Source organism: Hemicordylus capensis, chromosome 3, assembly GCF_027244095.1.
Source record: "Hemicordylus capensis ecotype Gifberg chromosome 3, rHemCap1.1.pri, whole genome shotgun sequence".
Classification (NCBI taxonomy): Eukaryota; Metazoa; Chordata; class Lepidosauria; order Squamata; family Cordylidae; genus Hemicordylus; species Hemicordylus capensis.
In genome coordinates this window covers 351,168,403-351,193,525 of record NC_069659.1, presented here as the reverse complement: position 1 = coordinate 351,193,525, position 25,123 = coordinate 351,168,403, and the positions used below count along the sequence as shown (strand labels likewise).

The 25,123-nt window shown below is 43.9% G+C and overlaps 1 protein-coding gene across 1 annotated transcript in view; it reads left to right on the top strand.

Annotated features, from left to right (window-relative positions):
- The first annotated feature begins 855 nt into the window (after positions 1-855).
- AP2M1 (adaptor related protein complex 2 subunit mu 1) overlaps positions 856-25,123 on the top strand; it is a 44,509-nt gene continuing 20,241 nt past the window's right edge. The window contains exons 1-2 of the mRNA XM_053308179.1: positions 856-1,008; positions 22,072-22,188. Coding sequence (XP_053164154.1) covers positions 22,115-22,188 — 74 coding nt within the window. The 5' untranslated portion in view covers positions 856-1,008; positions 22,072-22,114. The remainder of the gene's footprint in view (positions 1,009-22,071; positions 22,189-25,123) is intronic.

Sequence of the window (25,123 nt, the reverse complement as noted above, 5' to 3'; positions counted from 1 at the left end):
GTGATAAGACCTGGAACTACCAGAACAGCATGTCTTTCTCTAGTACCATTCAATGACTTGCATCGTCCACAATTTACAAAACCTTTAAAAAAATAATTTAGGATGATGTTCTATTGTGGCACACAGGTGTGTGATTTAAAAAAATATATATATACACACACACACTCTATACACTCTCTCTCTCTCTCTCAAATATACTATTGTGTGTGTGTGTATATATACACACACACACACTCTATGCTTTTTGTTACCACTATTCAGCCTCATTTAAGATTTCTTTACTTCATGAGCGGAGCTTCGGTGGGGGGCGGCATTTTACAATCTTGTTTCTGGGTCCACTCCAACTTTGCTACTCCCTGCACGGATCCACACCTGTATATGGAAATAATTCAGAGCAGCTAGCGGAAGCTTGAGCCTATGTTGGTCTACTTGGAAGTACGTTCCGTGGACACTACTCCCAGCTGCCTAGGATTGCACCGCACCAGCGTTTCCCCCCGATTACCCTAAAGATTAATAGGTAACGCTAATTTATTCCTCCTCCACGCATGCCTCAAGGTACACCCCTTGCGTGAAGCCTTTGACTTATTCCTTCCACTCCCGTATATTTCCGGGGGTAGTATTAGTTCAATCGTGGCGAACTACATGCCCCAGAATGCAACACCCCATGACTGCTCAGCCTGAGCCCGTTTCAGCCGGAGAACAACAACTACTACTACTACACGTCCCAGGGTGCATTGCTCGTCATCGCGCCTGAAGGGATGCCCCAGCTTCCGCGGTGCATTCTGGGTCCGTCCCGAACCGCAATCCCAAACTCTTGCCCATCTGTTCTCTCCATCTCGCCTATGCTGGGAAACGCATGCGTAAAGCGGGCCGGGGCGCGCCCGGCGCACGCGCTGTGACAGCGCTGCTGCAGTGATAGGGGAGGGGCGCCTTGAGGAGGGGGAGCGGCCGCCATCTTGGGAGTTGGTTCCAGAGACGGCGCTGGGAGGCGGCTGGTGGCGGGGAGAGGTGAGTGAGGGCGGTTGGCAATTCCCCACCAGGAGGCTTCCCTAGGTTTCCGCCTCCCCCCCTTGGGTGTTCTTTAAATTCTTCTCCGTCTTCGGAGGTGGGGGCCCTGCTGAGGCGGGCGGGCGGGCTTATTGTTTCCAGAGTGTGATCTCTGCTCCTCTCCCCCTCCCCGTGCTTCATTGGAGGAATTGGGGAGGGGGCTTCGCCTGAGCGCGGACGGGGCTTTTCGTCTCTGCTAGGGATGCATGAGGACCGTTCTTCGTGGAGCAGGGAGCGTCCGTCCCCCCCGCTCATCTTCCTGCTTATTAAGAATACGCTGCTAGTCCAGGCACCTCTTCAGGATCTCTGTAAGCAAGAGAAGAAGAAGTCTCTGCCCCTGGAGAGCCTACAGAGTGAAACGGGCCAGTGGGAAAGAGGAGGCCGAGCAGACGGAGCCCTGGTGTCCTCTCAACGTGGCTGTAACGGGGCGGGGGGGGGGTGTTGAGGAGCACCGGCGTGAGCCTGAGGGAGCCTCTGAGTTGGCGAGCTGGAAACCTGGCTGGGGGCGGGGGGGGGGGAGAGAAATTGGGAATTCAGCGGGTTCTGCTATTATTAATATCCTTCAGTATCTTTTTTTTAAAAATGAAGACACCTTTTTTTTAAAGAGAAGCTTTTTAATGTTTTGTTTGCTGCTTATATCTGGTAGGTTTCTTAGTTTTGGCTTTGATAATAGCTAATTGCCCTGAATGTACTGGCGGGGTGGGGTATAATTATTTTAAATAAAGCTTTGGAAATCATAACTCCTGCTAACTGGGCAAAGAGGCACCTTTTAAACATGGTGATTCTCTTTATTTAGTGGGGGAAGTAACTGGCTCTATCTTTCCCCAGCACAGTACCTCCAAGATTGTGAGTCCTTTGAAGACAGGGATCCATCTTATTTGTTTACTATTTCTCTATGTAAACTGCTTTGGAAACCTTTGTTGAAAAGCAGTATATAAATATTTGTTGATGAGGAGGAGGAGGAGATGCTGTATAAGGAGGAGTGGTTGTCTTGTGCCTCTCAAGGCAGAGCTGGGAAGAAACCCTGGAGAAATACTACCGTTTGGTCTATACTAGGTAAAAGTAAAGTGTGCTGTCAAGTTGATTTCTATTCTTGGCACCCACAGAGCCCTGTGATTTTCTTTGGTAGAATACAGGAGGGGTTTACCATTGCCTCCTCCCATGCAGTATGAGATGATGCCTTTCAGCATCTTCCTATATCACTGCTGCCTGATATGGTATCAGTGGTGAGTCAAACCAGCAACCTTCTGCTTGTTAGTCGAGCATTTCCCTGCTGTGCCAGGTATAACTCGGTATTGGTCTATACTCAATCTGAGGTTCTGTAGCTGTTGTTGGGCTATAATGCTCATAACCCCAACTTGCAATAAACTGTAGCTGGAGATCATGGGAATTCTAGTCCAGAAACAGCTGGAGAGCTTCTGGATGGCTTTGCCTGATGTAGACCACTCCTGAGCTTGAGGTAGAAATGTGTGTGAATCTAGGTCTCTTTATTTAAATAGGAAGCTTAGTTGCTCTCTGCTTCCTGGGCATCGTTTAGGCCCCAGAGTGTTAGATTATACAAATGCTTGTAATGTAAACCTCTACATGGGACATGGACGATGCAACATCTCTGAGAACGTTGGACTAAAACCACTGAGATTTGGGGTTATGTGGTAAGCTGGCTACTTCATAGGATTCTTCATTGGGTGCTGTCAGTCTGGTCAAGCTAAGATGGTGTTGCAGTGATTCTTAAGAGCATAAGAACAGCCCTGCTGGATCAGGCCCAAGGCCCATCTAGTCCAGTATTCTGTTTCGCACAGTGGCCCACCAGATGCTGCTGGAAGCCACAGGGAGGAGTTGAGGGCATGCCCTTTCTCCTGCTTCTTTGATTGCTAAGCGGGGGAACAGACTCTGAGTGCTTTTTAGCAGCTCAGAAGAGGTGGTGTGTATTACAATATTGGCTAACTTGTTCTGCTGTGCTGTGGCCTTTTTGCCTGCTTTTCCTTCCTCCCCTGTGTGTGGTGTGTCATATCCTGTCTGTGAGGATTTTGAATTAACTGTCAGTCAGGGTAGGCGTGCATTGAGTGCAAGGAAAAGAAAAACTTTTTGATTCCAAAGCGTATTCCGTTTCATTGGCTGGATGCCAGGAATAACGGGCTTCAACCAGGTGTACTGTTGACCAAGGCTACAAAAGGAAGTGCTTTTTCTAGCTTGGAGTGTGTGGAAGCATGGACTGCTGTCAGTCCTGTGTCCATAATAAGCCTTGAGCAAGTCAGTGCCAAAGGCAATCTTAGTCAATGCCCAACAGAGGGGTGTGTGTCGGGGAGGGTGACTCTTTGGTGATTAGACTGCTTGAGGTGACAAAGGTCCAGTTTAAATTCTTTAAGGTGGAAATATGCATGTTTAGCAATATATTTTGTCTTGCTGTTGTGCAGGATTGCTGGGTAGCTGCTCGACAAGAAGCTATAAAAGACTATGGATCTCAGTGATGCATAGTTATCTTCTGTGTGCATATTTCTCTTGGACACAGTTTGTGCTTTTGTTAACGCAACAAATTATTACTTCAGTTTGTGCTTTAGTATGGTTTTTGTTATCTGCTGCTGAAAGGAGACACTGCCTCAAGCATGCTTTTTGCCAACAAGGTGGAGGCTTTTTCTGCCATGTATTATGTTATCTGCCTGAAACACCTGTCATAGTAACTATGGTTGTGCATGGGTTTTATGGCTGAACAATTGCTCATTGAAATGTGCAGTAATTTAAGCAGATCTTTACAAAGCATTCACACGGTGGCCCCCTTACACCCCTGCCCCAAGAGAGGGAGCCACAATTGGAAACGGCTACTACAAACAAATATTTATATATAACTTACCAAAGTTCATGTAGGACAAGTACACCTAATGTGGAACCTACCTGCAAAGTTGGTAACCAGCTTGTCTGTGACCAGTGTTCTCTCCTATTTTTTTCATCTGTGTGCAGAATGAATTTTGTTCTGGGTAGCAGTATCAAGGCAGTGTGTTCACATGCATTCAGAGTGGGGCCTGAGCAAGATCTAAAATTAACTGAGCAGACATTTAAAAACGTGTAAGCGTGTGCACACTCAGAACTGTTCATAGCTAAGCCACTTGCTCAGCTCCTCTGTGGTGCTCAGTTGGGTCCCTTTCCTAACATTGCAACTTTAGAACGTGTACAATCTAAATTCCTGATGGCAGCACTCCGTGTGCTACAATGTGTCTAATGCCACACTGCGCCTAGAGACAGGCCTGATCAAGATTGAGGCTAGGGTGTGGGTGACCACTCTCTGTTACTGGCTCCGATTATCCTCTCGCCCAACTCGACTTGCTCCTCTAACCCTACACGATGATTATCAATCTAGTTGGATTCAGACAAGTGAGGCTAAAATGGCTATCCTGGGCCTCTCCCCCAAGTCCTTGCTCAACATGGGTTATGATCAGGCAAAAGCAACCATCAAGCAGCACATCACAGACATTGAGCATCAAACTGATCTCAGCAGTGTTCCAAAACTTTATATCAGTGGCGGGCTCAGATATTCTGCTTTTCCTGCAGCATATCTCAATCAACTGGAGGCCCCAAACCACAGAAGTCCCTTTAGTACCAATATGTATATGATATTTTATGCTGGTCTCTGACCGTAATAAAGCTTTTCCTTACCTTCCATCTCTCTATATCTCTAATGATCGAATTACCCACTACAAGGAGGCCCCCACCCCCGGAGGAGTGTCCCTTGTGCGAGAGGATATGGGCTCATCTTCCACAGGAGGGGTCCCTTCTAAAGGAGCATTTCCCTCTTCCTCAAACGAATGTCTTACTTGCCTGAGACCTTCTCCCTGAGAGCAGAGGAGCTATCAGCCCTGGGGTGCGATGTCTCAGCCATGTCCCTGAAGGTCTCGTCCGCATGCCTCTCTGTCTCTGAGCTTCTCCAGATCCGCCACCTTGGTCTCAACACTTCAGAAAATCCCTAGAACGTAAACTGAGTAGTACCCCACTGCCTTGTGGGTGTGAGGAGGGTGTAGTTGGCACATGGCAGTTGACAATTGGCACTGTCCAAAGACAGTAAAAATGAATAGAAGAAATGAAGATGTGTAACGAATACTCCTAGGGATTCATTGAGGAAAAGTTATTATACTTCAAAGAATCAAAACACTTGAAAAATAATAGTAACAACACACTTTGCTCCATAACTCCACTTCTACAAGGGCTAGAGCGTAGCTTTTTAAAAAAATGAAAGCTGGGAATCTGGGGAAATTAATAGGAGGAATCTGAATCTTGAATCGATTTGAATTGAATCTGGCACGATTCAGTTTGGACCCAAACTTAGCCAGTGGACCACAGGGGTGATTTGTTCTGTCCAAATCACCCAAATTTCTAGGTTTGTGTACAAATTGATTTGTACTTGAAAGAATTGATTTGCACATTCCTAATGGGTTTTGACCTGTAATATGTTTTCCTCTGTTGTGCCCCGAGTTTTGGAATACTGTCCCCTGGGAGGTTTGCTGATCCTTCTCTTGTTTTGATACCAGGTGAAGGCCTCTATAGGCCTTCAGGTTTCTTTAAAAGGTTAGATTTTAGTTTTAAAGGTTTATCTCCTATTGTGTTCGTGTATTTTTTCTTTTAAATCCCCTTTGAGGGTTTAAAAAAAGCCTATTGGTATTGAGCAAGCAGCTCAAACAGTGACTCCTACGTGAGCCCAAACCACCCACTCACAGGGGAAACTGCTACTAGCTGTGTCTGCATGAGGAGTAATTCTAGGATTCCTGACAAGAGATGGATTCTTGCACTAAAGCCTCTTACTGGTTTAAGTTTCTGCAACTTTTGATTTGGGCAAGTGTGCCTCAGATGTTAGAATTTGGGAAAACACCAATCATGACTCAGTTCTTGCTGCATAGATCTGGCAGTGACCTGAGCTGATTTCTGTGAACTTGAATACTTAGAATATTGACTTAGAAGAAATGCTGATACTAGCATTAACTTAATCTTAAATGCCATTGTAGTGTGGCTGTTAACTGGCCATACTAATAGGCTTTTTCAGCAAACATCTTTGCTTTTGATTGAGCTCTCTACTCAGAGCTACTTCTAGTATGATGGTTAGTAGTAGTTATCTCTCACTTTACTCTCTGCTAATGTTACCTTGGTTATGAAATGGTTCTGTATTTCAGTGAAGGACATTTGTTTGGCTATCTCAAGCAGTTGAAGTTTCTGATGGCTTATGTTGGACAGATCCACTTGCAGGAGTGGTGCTTGTTTCTTTTGGGTTAAATAGCAGTTGAGGCATCATATGAAGTGGTGGCTAAATGGAACTTGCTGTGGTCTGCCAGATAATTGGTGGTATTGCCCTGCTCCAAAACTCCATGTTCTGAATTTAAGGTTCTGTCTTTCTAACTTGCATACCACTGACCTTGGAGTCCTTGAACCACAGAACCGGGGTATTTGGATTGTGGCAGCTAAGGAAGCAGCTGCTTCATTTTCTCGGTAGAAAGGTGTCTACTACTTCACAAGTAAAAATGCTCTGAATAGATGGCAGTGGCTTCCACTGTAGTAAGCAGTTTGAGAATCAAGGGGCTGAACCATAAATAGCTGTGTGTGAGAGCAGTGAAAGAGGCTACTTTTCTGCATTACTGGTTAATGCAAAAAGTATCTAATGGTGTCTTTTCCAGTGCTTAAAACTAGGCCAATAGACATGACTCACTAGGTGCCTATACTACATCAGTATTGTAGTGATTAAATTTAAACCAGCCTCTGCAGCATTTTATAAGTGGTGTTTATCCAGTTGTTTCTGTAATTTAGCATGCAGTCTTAGGACCACAAATAACAGTCATGCTGAATTTTAAATGTCCTATCAAGATGTCTTTTAATTCATTGTTGCCAATCATTGTTTGGAACAGCGAAGTGTGTGATTCATTAAGTATTCTGAACTTGGGCTGCTCAGGCATAGTCTAGGAAAACAAGTTTAAAGGCTCTTCATTAGAATTGGGTAAAAAGGCTTAATAGGTATGGTATGCATACATGTCAATATTCATACAAGAGAAAGATGTTTGCTAACTTCCAGTTGCATTACACAAATTATGCTTGCAGTGCTTAACAGTCTTGACCGAGGAAAGCAGTCTACTGCTTGTTCTGTACTCCTAAATTCTGACCATATTTGTCACAGCATGAGGATAAGGTTATCTGTAGAGGTTGAACTTCAGAACATCCTGTAAATCAGATATTCCAAAGTAGTCTTGCAACAGGATATGTCAAGGGAAATCCTGCCATCTGTTCTCTGCTGTGATTTTTGCCTTGCTTAAATACGAATTTTGTTTGCTCTTTGTAGACAGATTCATGGTATCCACACGTTCTGTTCAAGTGACTAATATGATGGCAATGTGGCTTCATGTATCATGTGCATAATATACAACATGGCTTTTTAAATGTAGATCTGGATGAGGAGCTAGCTTCTCAGTTGTGACAAGCTCCAGGTTCTAATCAGAAAATTGGCTTACTAAGGTGACAGTTTGCAGAAGTCGGGGCTAATCTGCTGCCTCCCAACTACTTGCACATGTGGTGAACCTTGAATAGCACCTGGCACTGGCTTTCCCTCCTGAACGTGTATACTTCTAGTGAGGATTATGTTTTATGGTTTAGCATAAAAGACCTGTTAAAATAACAGCAGTGGCTGTAGGAAGTTGGTAACTGCAAATCGAAGCATTTTTCTGATTGGTGGATAAATAACATTTATGTAAGTCTGACCTTGACAAATTTTGTTTGGATGTAGGAGCTAGATAGTGGACACTGTGGTGTGAAAGGGCAAATGGGATTCTTTCTATCTCCTTTACAAGTAATATAGTTAGAACAGAAACAGAGCTGCCTGGGACAAATAATTTTCTTAAATAACTCTTGAATATTCTAGTCCAGGCAACATGGTTAAGTTGCTAGGTGCTGTGGCTCGCTCGTAACTGGGATTTGCCAACTCCTACAATATGCCTCGGTATTTTAAGTGGCACAGTGGGGAAATGCTTGACTAACAAGCAGAAGGTTGCCAGTTTGAATCCTCGCTGCTACTATATCGGGCAGCAGTGATATAGGAAGATGCTGAAAGGCTTCATCTCATACTGCATGGGAGGAGGCAATGGTAAACCCCTCTTGTATTCTACCAAAGAGAACCACAGGGTTCTGTGGGCGGCAGGAGTCGAAATCAACTTGATGGCACACTTTACTTTACAATATCCCTCAATTTGTAGATCTAGAACACTATTGTATGTTGGCTTTCATACCGCTTCCAGTGTGTGCTTTCTTACTTTGAAACAGAAGCATTCAAGACACAAAGACCTTGTTATCTAAAGGAACAGCATCATTTTGCAGAAAAGGTATTGGCTCTTGAAGAACTGCACTACAGGGGAGAATAATATAAGACTGGAGTTTTAGCTCAGAAGATGACACTCTCATCTTAGTTCATAGGTGCAGATAGTTTACCAACAGGTAACTTCTGTGGTACTTTACCTGCTTGCTTTGTCTATGGGAGGTCTGCATGATGGGCTTGGGCTTTGGGCTTGTTTGCTCCCTCTAATGGCGGCCACATCTTTCCTGTTTCCAAACTCAGGCCCATGCTGAGGGGAAGTGGAAAGATGGTGGCTACTCTTAAAGGCCTTAGCCTTAATACAGGCCCTGCCTTGTTTCTCAGTACTGGGATCCTTGGAGTGTGACCCAGTCAAAGTCTCTCCCACCTGGAATAGGTCGATGAAGGGGAAAGCCAATCAAATTAATATTAATTAAATCATACCCTACTCTTTTTAGAAGAAGGAATGCCCACCAATGAAGCCTGAAGAGAATTAGAAGCAGAGGATTTATCCTGAATAGCAATGGGGCAGGCGCCCCAGCAGATGTGTCCTGCAAGACAGGAAGGGACTGGGGGTCCAGCTCCCAGAGCTTGCTGAGCTAGACTTCCTATTACCTGAGATTCTCCTGTCTACTGGGAGCGAGTGGTGGAAATCAACCCTTTGTGGACGATGACCTTCTCCTCTGAGGGAGAAATGAGTTGCTGCAGTACAGCAAGCAACTTATGAGCCAACTGTTAAGTTACCTTGCAAAGGCAGCAGACCGCAACTGCAAAAATACTGTGTGTAGAATGCCATGTCTGACCTGTCCCCATGGCTTAGGACTGTTCAAGAAATAAAAATGTCATTGTAAAGGTGGTGATCAAAATCTGTTCTAATCTGGTTAATACGGAGTTGGGCAGAAGTTCAAAAACAGCTCTGTACATGAGCTTGTCAACTGAGGCCTAGAACACCACCTCATAAGCTTGATTCCCAACTTTGAAATGGCTCATGGTATGAGTATGTATGCATAAATGCCATTGACTCAGTTATTGCAGGTGCACAGCCTTGCACTTTCCATGCATCTAAGAGTTCAATGCAGGGCTAATTTGTACTGCGTAATCTTGTTCCAATATGTGATCTAGTTGACTATAGTGATGGGATGTATTATATAAAGGAGCGGGTGAGTGTGTATGATTACCCTAGTGACCAGGCACAGAAAGTTCAGAGGGGGAGGGATTTGAAATAAAGGTGGATGGGACAGAGAGAAGGTGAAGAGTTGGAGTTAATTGCCTGAGGGTAGGTGGTGTTTTGGGCTGAGGGTTGAAAGATGGGTTGGGGTGTTTGTGGGGGGCGGGGGGTTGTGTGAAACCTGAATAGTGAATATGTAGAGGCTGGGGAACCAGCAGTGTTCTGGGCAGCTCCTAGTAACAGACAAGAAGGTCTAGAAGAACTCACTAAGTTTACAAACCCAGTTTTAATTACCTCTGTCCCAGTTCTCACCCCCCTATATGTTACATTTTATCCAGATGAAAAGTTACACTCCAAATTGAACAGGGATGTACTTAGTAACTTGGTAGAGAAGCTTTGCAGAGACCTTTATACTGATGGGTAAATAATAAACTTATTCTTGTGTATGTTTTTATACCTCAAGTTTATATCCTCATTTATATCCTGAACATACACCTATCCTGCGCTTGCAAGGCTACGTAGCCAAAGGTGTTGAGTACCGAGAGCAGGGTAACAAGAACTTATATGGTGGCAGCAAGGGAACGTTTTAAAAACACACACAACCAAACCCTGAACAAATTCCCAGAAGACTAAATTGTCATAGAACAATATTAAAAAACAAACAAATCACCTCCCTGGAATTGAGAGGGGTGTCAGGGAAGGAACCTGACACAAGGCATGATAATTTCTTGTAAAACTCATGGACTTTCCACTGCCTTTGACACCATCACTGCTCAAATATTTGCCATATTTATATACCACCCAAAACCCGCATCTCTGGGCAGTTTACAATAAAACACGATGTGTATATCTTTTCCAACAATTTCTCAGAGTGGTTTATATAGAAACATAAATAAGACGGTTCCCTGTCCCCAGTCCCCAAAAGGCTAACGACATGACCTAAAAAGAAACTTAAGGTAAATTCATCATCATCACCTCCATCACCACTGGAGGAATGCTTGCATTGGATAGGGAGCAACATCATTGAGCCCTTTGGGAGGAATCCTTCCCCAGCCTTCTATAGGCACTTTGAAAAATGTGATCATGAGCTTTGGGCCAGGGTAAGTGTGCTACAAGCAGGGTGGTAGATTGTTTGTTAAAACATATCTTTAAAGGTCTCTTTTTAAAATGCTGTCTAAATTTCATACAAGTATATTAATGGAAAGCCTGCATTTATCTCTTAGAAATGAATACATGAACTAGTATTGCGCTCATTGTTATATTAAATAAAGCACTTATTTTTTGAAGGCAAGCATTTATAGATGCACACAATACTACCATAAAGCCCATTTTATAGGCTGAATACTAGAATGAACTGGCAAGTAGTTGCAAACCTTGGGATCTAACCCCTACTTCCAGAAGATGGAGCTAGGAACCCTCACTTCATGGCCTCTGAACTACTTGAGCACTGTAGATTTTTCAGTTCTCAGATTATGCATATTTAGAACTATGAACCAAATTCACATTCAACTCATGAGAAAAACTTGTAACCCCATAAGTACCAGCACCTACTTCTTGAACATGTGTACACTTTGTTTACAAGTAACTTAAATCACAAGCATAACTTGTTGCCTTATGTCAAGCTGCACACAGGATAGTAGCTATTAAAGAATGTATTGTGCTGTTCTCTAAAACTAGAAAATAAGTATAAAAAGTAGCCCTCTTTGCTGGTACAAAGACTACTGAATTGTGAGCCACATGCTTAAAACTTACAGGACCATGGGAAACTTTATTTTTAAATTGGTGATAATTGTTTGACTTGGTAGTGTAAATGACTTACATTGCCACCATAACTAAAAGGATCCTCTTACTGTATATGTTGAATATAGAGCTGGGTTTTGCCCTACTCTTAATTTGCCCATGTGAAAGCATGAATTGTTCTTTACACATGCATGAATATGTTCCATACATAACTTCCTAAGAACTAACTCCTGTTCAAAGTAGTAACTTAGCTGCATTCCTACTGGCTGCAGGGTTCCAAACTTCTGTTGTGAAACTAATTGCTGCTCTCTCTGCTTTGGTTAGCTTCATTTTTGCTGAGCAGCCTGAAGCCAACAGAGCTGTTCATACGCAGCTGTGGAAGGCAGATCCTTAAGTCTGCTACAGTTGCGATTCCTAGTCTGCCTCCTTTCTGGTTCTGTTGCTAGCGCTAATGGTTTTAGATTCATGAAGAGGATGGGAGGGGAGCCACACCCATGCTCCGGGTACAGAGTTGCTGATTCTTGTGGCTGCAGCTCACAAGGAGCCAGCAGTTGCACAATTCTAATTCCTGTAGACATAATCTGTTTTAAGACACAATTCCATCAGATGCCGATTTATTTAGTGAAAGACCACAGTATTGCACTGTGAAAGAGCAAGCTGATTTAAAAGCCAAAGATTGTCATGGAAAAAGTTGAGTGTAGGCCTTGCATTTCCTTGGCACAAACCCCTGAGTTCAATGATCTAGTTGCATACTGTCTGAACCAGAGCCGGCGTGATGTAGTGGTTAGAGTGCTGGACTAGGACCGGGGAGACCAGAGTTCAAATCCCCATTCAGCCATAAAACTAGCTGGGTGACTCTGGGCCAGTCACTTCTCTCTCAGCCTAACCTACTTCACAGGGTTGTTGTGAGGAGAAACCTAAGTATGTAGTACACCACTCTGGGCTCCTTGGAGGAAGAGCCGGATGTAAAATGAAATAAATAAATAAATAAACCAAAGAGTTGAAAAACACTGAACCTGAATGGAACCTCATTTTTGTTTTGCTTTATGGTAGTGATACACTGTTACAAGCTTCTCAAAACAAGCTAAAAATAACAAAATTTATCTCGGGCTTAATCTAGATTATTTTTAAGGCTAGTTATATCTTTCTAGGAACTTTTCTGGGTCACTGTTCTGAACATATGCCACAAGGAGGAGTGTTTTTACATGATCTTATCGGATTGTATCAGTTGCTTGAAATTGCTCTGTATAGCAGTGAATCTGAACTGTTAAAGCTGCAGAAGAAGATGATACAGAAGAACTTTGTATCTTCAGCATCCATTATTCAACCCACATGGGAACAGCTACAGAAAAGAGGCATAGTACTCCAGGTCTGTGTGAAGTGTTGGAAGACCCCACAATTCACCCAGGTCTCCTTTCCCAGCATGAGAGGCAGTTAACCACTGCTCATTTATAGCAATTATCTTCTGTTTAGCAGTGGGAGAGCAGCTATCTTATCCAACCCAGCACAGCATCCCACCAGTGGCTGTTGCTGATATTTAATTTATGTTTATTTTTTAGATTGTGAACCCAGTGGGGACAGGGAACCATCTTATTTTTCTGTGTAAATGGTTTTGAGCACATCTCCAAATATTTATATACCAATTTTCAATAGTAGTCTGCCCCCCACCCCACCATTGCTACAAGAGTCTGGCTTCTGGTAAGTAATCAGGATGGATCTTTTAAGAAAAGGCTAGTATGCAAACTGCAACCCTACTTGAAGAAACTTATGTGACTTCAGTCATCTGTACAATGGTTACAGCCAGATTAGGTTACTGTAATGTGTGCTTCTGAAGACTATTCAGAAGAGAGGAGAGCTGGTCTAGAAAGGAGAGCTGGCCTTGTGGTAGCAAGCATAACATCCCCTTAGCTAAGCAGGGTCTGTCCTGGTTGTGTATGAATGAGATACTTGATGTGTGAGCAGTGCAAGATATTCCCCTTAGGGGATGGAGTCGCTCTGGGAAGAGCAGAAAGTTCCTTCCCTGGCTTCTCCAAGATAAGGCTGAGAGAGATTCCTGTCTGCAACCTTGGAGAAGCCACTGCTAGTCTGTGTAGACAGTACTGAACTAGATGGACCTATGGTCTTACTCAGTATCTGGCAACTTCCAATGTCCCTAAGCTCCAGTCAGTGCAGAATGCTGCTACGAGGATGCTTGTAGGAGCTATTTGCTACATGGTTGTTGCACCTATCCTGTAGCAGCTTCATTACTTGCCAATCTGATTCCAAAATGCTCACTTTGACCTTCAAAGACCTCTTTGACTTGGGGTTGGGGTATATAAATCTGCTAGTTAGCATCACATGTCCTGCTCTGTCTACTGACAGATTTGGTTGACAGGGCCTGGCCTTTTCAGTTGTGGCCCCTGTCTCTGGAATGCCCTCCCTTGGGTGTTATGTCAGGTCTTTCTTCCTTGATTATTTTAGAAAAGATTTGAGATTTTCAAGAGCATTTAAAAACAGGTTTGAGTTTTCAGTCCACCACACAAGCAACAAGATAGTCTGCAGTGCACTGGAGGGATGGAACAAGAATAGTTTTTAAAAAGACTCTTCCCATGCCTTAACCATTTCTGGGAAATGTAGTCATTCGATGGGCTTTTAGAAAGCCCAGGGTAGGTCTACATTTCTCAGAAGTGGTTAAGGAATGGGAAGAGTCTTACTTTAAGGACCCCACCAGTGTTCCCTGTAAGAGGGGTTCCCAGATGTTATTGATGACAATTCCCAGAGTCCCTAGGTGCAATGGCCTTTAGCTGGAGATTATGGGAGTTGTAGTCAATATCTGGGAATCCCTCTTACAGAGAACACTGGACCCCACAAGAGTTACTTGTCAGAATGTCTGCTGACACCAAGGAATGCCTCCCCCATTCTCACAGCACTGCTATCACTATTTCCTTTATGTATTAAGTCTTCAACAGTGCTTGTGGCTGGCTTTGCCTAGAGGGTGCTGAACCAGGAATCACTGTTGAATTTTCATTTGCTACTTTTGTGTAGCTCCTACTTACGCTTTTGATAAGGGTTCTATGAGCAAACTGCAGCAGCAACTAGCAAGCAACCATCTTTCCTCTGGGTAGGTGGTAGAGTAGATTGATGTAAACTGGCAACTGTAAATTCTCAAGAGAGAAACCAATTTATTAGCCTACTTTCCAGCAGGCTTATGAGATCACCTGGCATTCCTTGTGCATGTCCATCACTATCAACTTGGCAATGCCTGGACCAATATTAACCAAATTGGGTACACTTGTAGGGACACCTCAGTGGCATAGTCTATGATGTCGTCCATTCCAATTCAAGATGGTGGACATGTAAACTTTTGAGGCACAAATGGGATAACGTGTGGACCGTCTAACCAGTTTCAACCAGATTTAGTCCAGTTGTAGGGATAATGAAAGGAAAGGAAGATTAGTTCTTACTAGAACAACTTGTTTAACTCTCTAAATACTTAAAGTGCCTGCTAGTTGATTACTGTAACCACTGCTTTATTGTCAGCCAAGCTTTGCACCCCTTGGCTATTCACATTGTCCAAACTTTCCTCTTTACCCAGTGAAGGGGTTTCTTTAAAACTTGCCCAAATCAGGTACTTTCTACAACCTGCAGCCATCATAAGTCTCCCCCGCCCCCTAGAATGGGAGCATGATCCTCAAACATATGTCTGAATGCTTAACTAAGACCAAAATGGCTTACCACCTGTAACTGAAGTGGAAACGTAAGGGAAGTGATATGTATGGCTGTAGTGTATGGCATAAGTGCTTGTGCAATCTAGAATTAGTCAAATGCTTAAAAATACAATTTTGTATAATACCGTATATACTATACTTCCCTGTACAGTAGCATATAAGTCCATTCAAAATGATTTTAGAAATTTTAGACTAGGACAACTTTCAGCATTCTTACTGAAGTGCAGAACCACTACATGTCTATCTGAAGAGAGCTGTGAAGGAACAAGAGTACTCAGGCTGGATCATCATTGCTTTTAGGTTATTTTCAATAAAATGCTTCTTATGTGGCTTTGGATAATTAGTCAAGAATATGTATTTGCCTTGAGGTCAGGACAAATCTTTAAATCTGATGTTGGAATTTTTATCGCTATGAGTAGAATTTCATGGTGGTGGTGCCGTGTAATTTGGAAGTGATGCAAGATAAAAGGAGAAGATCAGAATTACTGTTCCCTCGAAGATGTGCACAAGCTCACAAGTTTTTGGATGTCCACTCAGTTCATTTTCGGTCCCGCTCAGGTTGAATCAGGAAGGCCCCACTCTGAATGCAGGTGCGCACGCACTGCCTGGATACTGCCACCCAGAACAAAACTCATTCCGCACAGAGATGAAAAAAATTAGAGGGACCACTGATCAGAAGCATTCAGCTGTTCAGAAGGAGTACCTTGGGTAGGGCAAAAGATCTGCTCGAGAGCAGAATGCTCTGTGGGGTGGATATCAGTTCGTCTTTGGTACAGTCTGCTGTATTTGGATAAGGCACAAGACGGCTTTACCTATAAGCATTTTGTTATGAAATGCAGTATCTAAATGGGCAAATGGTGTAAATGAGATTATGGCAACATGCAAGGGTAACATCTATGACCAGCAGCATTGTTTCAAAGGCTAAAATAAAACTCGTTAGAATGGATATGCTGCTGGCTTGGATGAGTAATGAAAGTTAATCCTGAGCATAGACCAAGCTGCTTTAAAGGAAGTGTGTGTGTGCAAGAGACAAGCTGATGCCTTGGAACTCTTGAGTGCCATAAACTTCTCAAAGCTAAAGAGTAATGTCGGGCAGCTTATTGCATTTGGAGGAATTTGGTATAAGGAACTAAGTGATTTCCCTGAATCCTACCCATTTGAGTCAGTGCATGATAGGGATGTGCACGAAAGGTTGTTCGGCACGGCGGGGGTAGGGCTTTAAGGGCGGGGGAGAGTGTACTCACCCCCCCCGCCGCATTTCCCCCGCCGGCGCTCTCGGAATTAGAAGCCCCTCGGGACGGCAGCGTTCCTCCCTGCCGTCCCGTCGCCCCCGTCGGCCGGAAGTGGCCGGAAGTCCCGTTTGCGCGTGCGCCCGTCATGCGCGCGTGCGTACGGCCGCGCGCGCGCATGACGGGCGCACGCGCAAACGGGACTTCCGGCCACTTCCGGCCGACGGGGGCGACGGGACGGCAGGGAGGAACGCTGCCGTCCCGAGGGGCTTCTAATTCCGAGAGCGCCGGCGGGGGAAATGCGGCGGGGGGGGTGAGTACACTCTCCCCCGCCCTTAAAGCCCTACCCCCGCCGGCGCCGAAACGCCGAATCGCCCCCACCACCCGAAACGTTTCGGCGGCCTTTTCAATGGCCGCCGAAATGTTTCGGGCTCAAGCCTAGTGCATGACACTGAAATAAGACTTATTTATTTATTTATTTAACATATTTTTGACTGCCCAAAACTTACGTCTCTGGGCAGTTTACAACAAAATAAAAACAGAAAAAGTAAAAAATTAGTTAAAACAAAAACAAAGCTTAAAACATAACAATTTAAAATTTTTAAAACAATATTTTAAAACCGCATTAAGACCATTAGAACAATATTAATTAAAAGCCTGGATGAACAGATGCATCTTTAAAGACTGTTAAAAAGCTGTCGGATGGGGAGGCTCACTAGGGAGCGCATTCCAAAGCCTCGGGGCAGCAGTGGAGAAGGCCTGTCCCTGAGTAGCCACCAGATGAGCCAGTGGCAATTGCAGCACCCTGCACCAAATCTCCTGATCTCTCCCAGCGTTTTCATGTAGATGTTAAACAACATCGGAGATAATAGGGGCAATCGATACACCAACAGAAGTCCCAGTCTATCCCTGGTCCCCAAACTTAAGTACACACATTCGATATGATCTGACATTTTAACATGGATCCTGATAAGGGGAAGGTTATTCTTATAGACCACAGCCACTCCACCTCCCTACTCATGGTCCCACTCCTCAACAGAGTACCCTGGAGGGAGAAGCTGGGACCACACTGGGCCTCCCCCAGCCAGGTCCTCTAATACATACCAGATCAGCGCCTTCATCCAGAATCAAATCATTGATAGTTTCTGATTTGTTCTGGACCGACCTGGCATTACAAAGGAGCAAGGCGAGGTTCCAAGGGTGGTCAGCACTGCTCCTCAAGGTCAAAGAGCTGGCAGGACAGCCGGAAGGGGGAAGCAGCTATTAGATTTCCAAGTCCCCTTCCCCTGTAATGGCCTGCTGACCTGCCAACGTTACTTCTTCTGTTCCCCCCCCCACCACCACCACTGGAATTGCTGCCCCATGATCAGTGGATATGCTCTCTCTCGCCATCTCCAGATAAGCCCAGACACATTTATAAACAGAATTAAAACAAAACCACCCAGGACTAATTAAAATAGAAGCCACATCTAAATGCCCACCCACATGTGAATTCTTGGGTCAGGAAACCTGGCCTCCTCCCTCACTGTTGCACCCGCTGGTGATGACCACTCTGGTGAGATGGAAAGCAGGGACTGCTGAGTCACTCCTGGGCCCCGATCCTGCGGAGCAGCCACTGCCAGAGGCCACAGTCCCACAGGTTAGGCAGGGGGCTGGCAGATGGTCTCACCCTCTCCCTCTCTTTTAGGCAGGTATTCAACAGCAGGAACAGACAGCCAACACCAGTCTCTCACCCTAGGGGTTGTCTGGGAGGCAGGCAATCTCCCTCTGCTGCAGGACTTCTGAAGTAATAGTTTTAATAATATAAACTAGCCCATGATCATTGGCTAATTCCCTTGCTATTGAGTTCTAAATGAAAACTGAAGACCACCTTGTTTCAGCAGGCCTTTCCTGAAATTTTATAATTCTGCTGCCGCCTTAGAATACTTTTAATCAGTGGTTTTCATGGCTGTACCTACTGTGACTTTATTGCTGCTTTGCATGTGTTGTGAGCTGTCACAAGTTCACACTGTGAAAACTGATGGCATATATTTCTTTGGTTCTTACTAATGTTCTGGCAAATCTACCTGATCTTGAGCTGTGCAATTGTTAGCGTAGTGAGTGGTGGGCTAGAGACTGGTGGTTTTGGCTTGTCGTTTGCTTCTTACTACAGCCAGAAAAGTCTACATTATACAATCACCAGTGTCCAAGCAGCTGAGTGGAGCCTGTAATGTTGTTAACACCAAATACTTAGAGCTAATGTATAAGATCTAGATCAGGTTTACTTGTCATTTGAAGTTATAGCTAAAGAGGCACCCAGGCAAATACTGCTTTTCGCTTCAGAGTAGTCTGCTCTGTTGGATTAAAGACCACAGATATAGAGTTAAAGCCAGCAGGTAAAAGGTAAAGTATGCCGTCAAGTCAATTTCGACTCCTGGTGCCCATAGAGTCCTGTGGCTTTCTTTTTGGTAGAACACAGGAGGGTTTTTACCATTGCCGCCTTCTCTGCAGTATGAGACTATGCCTTTCAGCATATTATTATCAAATCCAGGGGGTTGCTGTGGTCAGCCTGGTTGCTCCCAGTATTGCAAATTTGTATATGGCCCAATTAGAAACCAATGTTGCTTTGAATGTCAATTCCCTTACATCATTGGCATCAGTTATATATTTATTAAATGGCCTTTGTGGGGATCCGTTTTGTTTGCTTTTGTCTGTATCCTACAGGATGAGTTTAAAGGTAAAGTGTGTCATTGAGTTGGTGTTGACCCCTGGCGCCCACAGAGCTCTGTGGTTGTCTTTGGTAGAATACAGGAGGGGTTTACCATTGCCTCCTCCCGCGCAGTATGAGATGATGCCTTTCAGCATCTTCTTGTATCACTATTGTGTGATATTCCCAGACTGCCCATAGTCTGGGAAACATACCAGTGGGGATTTGAACCAGCAATCTTCTGCTTGTTAGTCAAGCATTTCCCTGCTGTGCCACTTAAGGTGACTTAAAGCCAGCAGGTAGTTGGCCCTCAACTACCCTGGATTTCAAGCTCTAGGGCTCTTGTGAACATCTGCAGCATGCTGCTGCAGACTTCTGAACAGTGTAGATTAGGGCATGTTTTCATGAAGCGTTACCTGTTTGCAGAAAGTGCAATTTTAGGAGGGGATGTGAGAACCAGCGTGGTGTAGTGGTTAGAGTGCTGGACTAGGACCGGGGAGACCCGAGTTCAAATCCCCATTCAGCCATGATACTAGTCACTTCTTCAGTCACTTCTCTCTCAGCCTAACCTACTTCACAGGGTTGTTGTGAGGAGAAACTCAAGTATGTAGCACACCGCTCTGGTCTCCTTGGAGGGAGAGTGGGATATAAATGTGGTTGTTGTTTTTTTGAAAAAAATTCATTCTACCTCCCACTCGGTTCAGGTTTACAGTACAAAAATTGTACAAGTTCCCTGATCTGGGGAGGGGGACAAAAAAGTAAACTTGTTTCCACATTGGGATGTGCATTCAGCTACATACCCACTTGAAAAATGCAGCAGCATCTGTATGTTGATGCACATCTCTGTGTAAGAACTTGCCTGGCTGCCTCCAGCAACGGGAACAAGTTTCCTTTTCTTGTTTTCATATGCTTTTGCAAAAGGGTCCCAGAAATTGATGAAAAGGGAGCTTGCATAGATGAGGTCTAGAGATATTTTGCAATTGGTAAGGAAGTGCTCAAACGTGCTTGCTAACTTGAGCATATTCTTCTAGCTTCCTCTAAATGTCTGTCCTTCCAAAGAATTGCTCTCTCTGACCTCTTACTCAGGAATTGTGCTTAACTCTTGAATAAGAACAAAAAAGATGACTGCCTCATCCTCTCTTCTGCACTCATGGTAGTTCACTTTCTCAAATCATATTTACCTTCCTCTACTAGGAATTAAACTAGTCTTGTTTCCCATAATCTGCACATTAGTGTGTAGACCTTTGCAAGCCCTGGATATTATGCTCTACTATATCTCTTCAAGTCTTATATTTGAAGAATCAGTCTTATCCTCTTTAAAGATCCCAACATCAATCCCAACATCATTATTAAATCTGCTGATAAAAGAGGAGCTATTGTTTTGTTGGATAAGGTAGATTATATCAGCAACATAATATCTTCAATTTTCTATATACTTATTTCTTTAAGACGGGCCACGCGTAGATGAATGGGGATGTGTCACGGAAATCTCGCAAGAGCTGCAGAACTCTCGCAAGGAACTCTCATGGAGAGGCGGGGGGAGAAGCAAACTGGCCCAGAGGTTGTGGGGCAGGTGGCAAAGGGGCGGTGGCAAGTGAGATGGAGGCAGGGGGAGAAGCAAGCGAGAGGTGAAGGGAGACTAGATGGAGAGCAAACTGGCCCAGAAGGTTGCCGGGTGGATGGCGAGGGGGCGGTGGCAGGTGGCAGAGCTGGGCCGTGCCCGGCGGGGAAGGAAGCTGGGCTGGTGGGGAAGAAGGAAAGCTGAGAGCAGGTGGGCGGCAGAGCCGTGCCGCTGAGAGGAGCCTGGCTGGGCAGGCGGGGAAGGAAAGCACGGTGACAAACTAGTGGCGCAGGTGTTACGCGCCGGGTCTGCTAGTAAATTCTTACAAGCCTTTTGGATTTAATTTAAAAAAAATTGAATTTATCATTAAAACTCTGGTGCATTAGGCTGTTGCTTTAGGTTATGTTTCTGAGACCATTGGTAACTTTTTGTGTAAGGAATATGCTAGAAACCTGTTTTTTCTATCTTGCTGACGATTCACAAACTTGGTTTTCCTCCTCCAGACAGACCAATACTATGGGTTCTGGCTCAATTTTGGAACCATTGGCTCAGTTCTTGGACTCATTTTTACAACCTATGGTATATGAGTGTTCATCCTGCATCAAAGACACCAAGAATTATATCAATATTATAGAACACTTGTCTATTAATTCTCTTTTTGTTTGGATGTTCAGTCTTTGTATATAGCAATGCCACATGAAGGTGCCAGAATAGTTTTAGCATCATACCTTGATTCTAGGCCCAAGTTAGATCCTCTTAAACATTTTTGTTGGATCTTAAAAAAAATTGTTTTGAAGATAAATATTATTTTCAAATCCAGGAGGTTGCTATGGGCAGCCTGGTTGCTCCCAGTATTGCAAATTTGTATATGGCCCAATTAGAAACCAATGTTGCTTTGAATGTCAATTCCCTTACATCATTGGCATCAGTTATATATTTATTAAATGGCCTTTGTGGGGATCCGTTTTGTTCGCTTTTGTCTGTATCCTACAGGATGAGTTTAAAGGTAAAGTGTGTCATTGAGTTGGTGTTGACCCCTGGCGCCCACAGAGCTCTGTGGTTGTCTTTGGTAGAATACAGGAGGGGTTTACCATTGCCTCCTCCCGCGCAGTATGAGATGATGCGTTTCAGCATCTTCCTGTATCACTATTGCCTGATATAGGTGTTTCCCATAGTCTGGGAAACATACCAGCGGGGATTTGAACTGGCAGCATCTGTCTTGCTAGTCAAGTCATTTCCCCTCTGTGTCATTAGGTGGTACAGGATGAGTTTACTACTCTCTTAATCAGGTTTGTCAGGCTTGTGCCAAATACATTTTCCCAGTCCTTGTGAGGTACAGTCCATTTCCTGCCAGTAGTCTCATTAAGTGAGCATAGATCACTAATCTGTCTCTTGAATGTTGAGGGAAGAACCATGTGAGCATTAAGTTACTAGCAGGCATGTGTGTATGCACAAATTCTAAGATCTGTAGCAGAAGCATTAAGGTCATATGTCTTCTGTGGGGGGCAGGTAGAATACAGTGCCCAAGGACATCTTTGATTTGTTGAAATGAACAGTTCTCTTTAAATGCAGCCTTTTGAACTATATTCTACATGCTAGGTCTAATAACTTCTCTCTCTTGTAGGTTTAATCTAAGCACCATGGAAAAAGAAGAGTAAGATTCCATCATGATTGGAGGCCTGTTTATTTATAACCATAAGGGAGAGGTCTTGATCTCTCGAGTTTACAGAGATGACATTGGGTAAGTATTTTGATACCTTTGCTTTCATTCTGCACCCCAGTTCTTGTTAGTCTGAAGCTGCTGCTTTAGCTGTGTGTGCATGTAGAGACTGTGCTTTGTGTTGCATCCTGGCTGTGTCCATCCTGCTACATCTGAGTATGTATGATCTTGTAGCATTCTCAGGCAGTGTCCGTGAGGGCAACATTGGTGGGAAGAGCTTTCTTTGGCTGCTGTCTTGATAAATGAGGGTTCTGCTTTGAAACTGTTCAAAAGCTGATTGGTGTCGCCTTGATTCCAAAAAGTGGTCTCTGTGGAAGGCTGGACTTAAAGGTGACTTCTTGCCATTCTTTGGACATCTAAGAGCTCCTTTCCTGCTTCTTCATGCTTGGATACAGTGCATTAATTGACTTTTAATGGTAACTTTGGAAAGAGAACATGCATGCTTGGCCTGGGGAAAAGATGCATATATAAGGCAAACTTCCAGAAGTTCCATGCACAGTTAATACACAAAAGCAGATTTGACTTAAGACTGCTTACATGAGTGTGCTCTCTGATAGAAAGAGGGAGCTGTGGACAATTACTGCATTAGTTGAATAGGCAGTATGTAAATGCAACTTGGAAGAATGAATCGTGGAAAATAGTCCTACTCGATCCAGGGAATTACCTGCAGATTTGATGCTCTAGAAATCTGTCTGGCGATCACAGGTCTGTGAAGATCATTCTTAATACAGCATTTTCTTCTCTTTGATTCCTAAGAAACTTGCCTGTGGTAGGTGGAATGGGTGGAGAGCCACATTTAGTTTTCTAAGAAGCATAGGTTGTTTCTTGATCAAGGCTTGGAAACAATTTCTGTTGGCCTAGGATGCCATGTTTATTCTCCTGTCTTGGGATAATCTGACCCTGTGCAACATAGGTGAACAAATGTGTTGTCTAACCAGCCCAAGGCCATACTTCCAGACCTCCTGTCATGTTTGGGTAGTAGCCTACTTACTCTTGGTTCAGGTTCTCCCCTGTAGCTGTGGCATTAATTACTGTTCCCCGTTGGATCTGGGGCCTTCTGTGAAGTTGTAGGTATCGTTTCTCTGCTGCAGTCCTGTATTAAACAGGACAGCATTATAGCAGCTATGTACATTAATTCTTTGGCAGTAACAAGGATCCATGTGGCCTTTGTGAGAAGAGTACCCACACCAGATAAACAGAAAAACCATGAGGCTGCCCTAAAAGATTCCTAACAGTTTAGCTTCCTACCTCTTCCATCTAATGTTCTTACTTCCTATTGCCTTTTCACTAACAAATCTAGACACTTCAACTACTGGAACTTTTCAGTGGAATAATAATGGAATCTTGCCTTTTTCCACCGTAATTGGAGACCATCCTGTAGTAAGGGTATTCCCTTCATGCCATCAGGAAACAACAGGTCTTCAATTACGGTGAAAAAGGACCCTTCACAGGTAAGACCCAATGTCCCTTTTTATTTGTGGAACTGGTTGGGTTTAGAACAGCTTCTCATGTCCCTGCTACATATAATTGGCTCACGAAAAGTAGTCTTTTCATAGTATATGCCTGACTCCTTCCATGTTAGTGGATTGATAATAATGGGGAGCTGTCCATTTTAAGTGTAAGGATTCAAAGGTCTTGGTTCCTTGCTGATCTAATCCCATAAACATTCTGACAAACTGTAGTTCTTAACCCTAAAACTGATGTGCTTATGTTAAGCATGGTTACTCCTGATAAGAACTTAAGGCTTAAAACAATGCAGAAATGGTACTCACAATGGTGTACCTTCACACAATTAGTTCAGAGACTGTGGTTAGGTAATGCAAGGTCCTATGGGCTGCATGGTCTCAACTGAAATGTTGCTTTACCCCATTTCTTTTGGAAGATGGGGAGAAGGGCTCTGTATGCACTTGGTTGGGATAGAGTGCTTTACTGGAGCTGTGTGCTGCCCATAGGCCATATGTTGCCTGTCCCTGTTGGAGAAAGTGGTGTCAAGTGGTTTTGTTTGCTAAACATGCAGGACTTGCAGTCAAGCTTCATCTCTGGTGGCATTGAGATCTCTTTGCTGTCGAGTGGAAATCCTGCAGTGGGTGGTAACAAGAATGGGCAACACTCTATGCAGTTGTGGGGTTGGAAAGTGCGCTTTTGGTTTTTTTGCACATGTAACGGTAGAATTTCAGTGTTGGTTTCCCTGCAAATAGGGCTAGAGTGACAAATGAACCGAAACCTGTATTTAGGGTTGCTGGAGAGCTCGTTTGTGAAGAATATCCAGCTGCTGCTACTATTGTACTTGTCTGCAAAATATCCTTAAGTGTAGTTCATGCTACTGACTTGCCTTCTGACCTTGCAGACTGAACTTGGCAAGTAGGGGCGGGGTGGAGGAAGTATGGCTCTGCTTTGGTCTTTATCAAATGACACTGACACTGTGGACCTATAGAAAATAACTTGAAATGGCATACCTTGATTTGCACTAGCAATGACTTATGGCTGTGAAATCATTTCAACTAGTAGTTCCTGGAGAGAGGAAGAAAAAGCTAGTCTTCCAGGCAGTAGCATGCATACCTGCTTGTGTGGTCCTGGAATTTCAAAAATGTTTTTAGTTATATGATGCCATTTCTTACCACATGAATTAAGACACAGATTTGAAAGCTCCTTGTAAATAATCTCTAGAACAGAATATTGAAGCTTCTCTTGCTAGCCTTGAGACATTCTGAGTAAAGAAAATAGTTGACTTTGTCAAATTGCTCTGGAAAAAACAGGTTGACTAGAGAAATTATAGCATTCTGCCCCTTTGTATGGGGGAGGAGGGAGCTCATAGTTGCTGTGTTCCATTAGAATGGGAATAAGTTAAGTCATTAACTACTTTGGGCATGTCATCCCTCCTAACTGCTTTTGTAGAAGCATTGATTGCAAGGATTAAGGTAGAATTGAAATGTACCACATGTTTCTTCTAGGATGG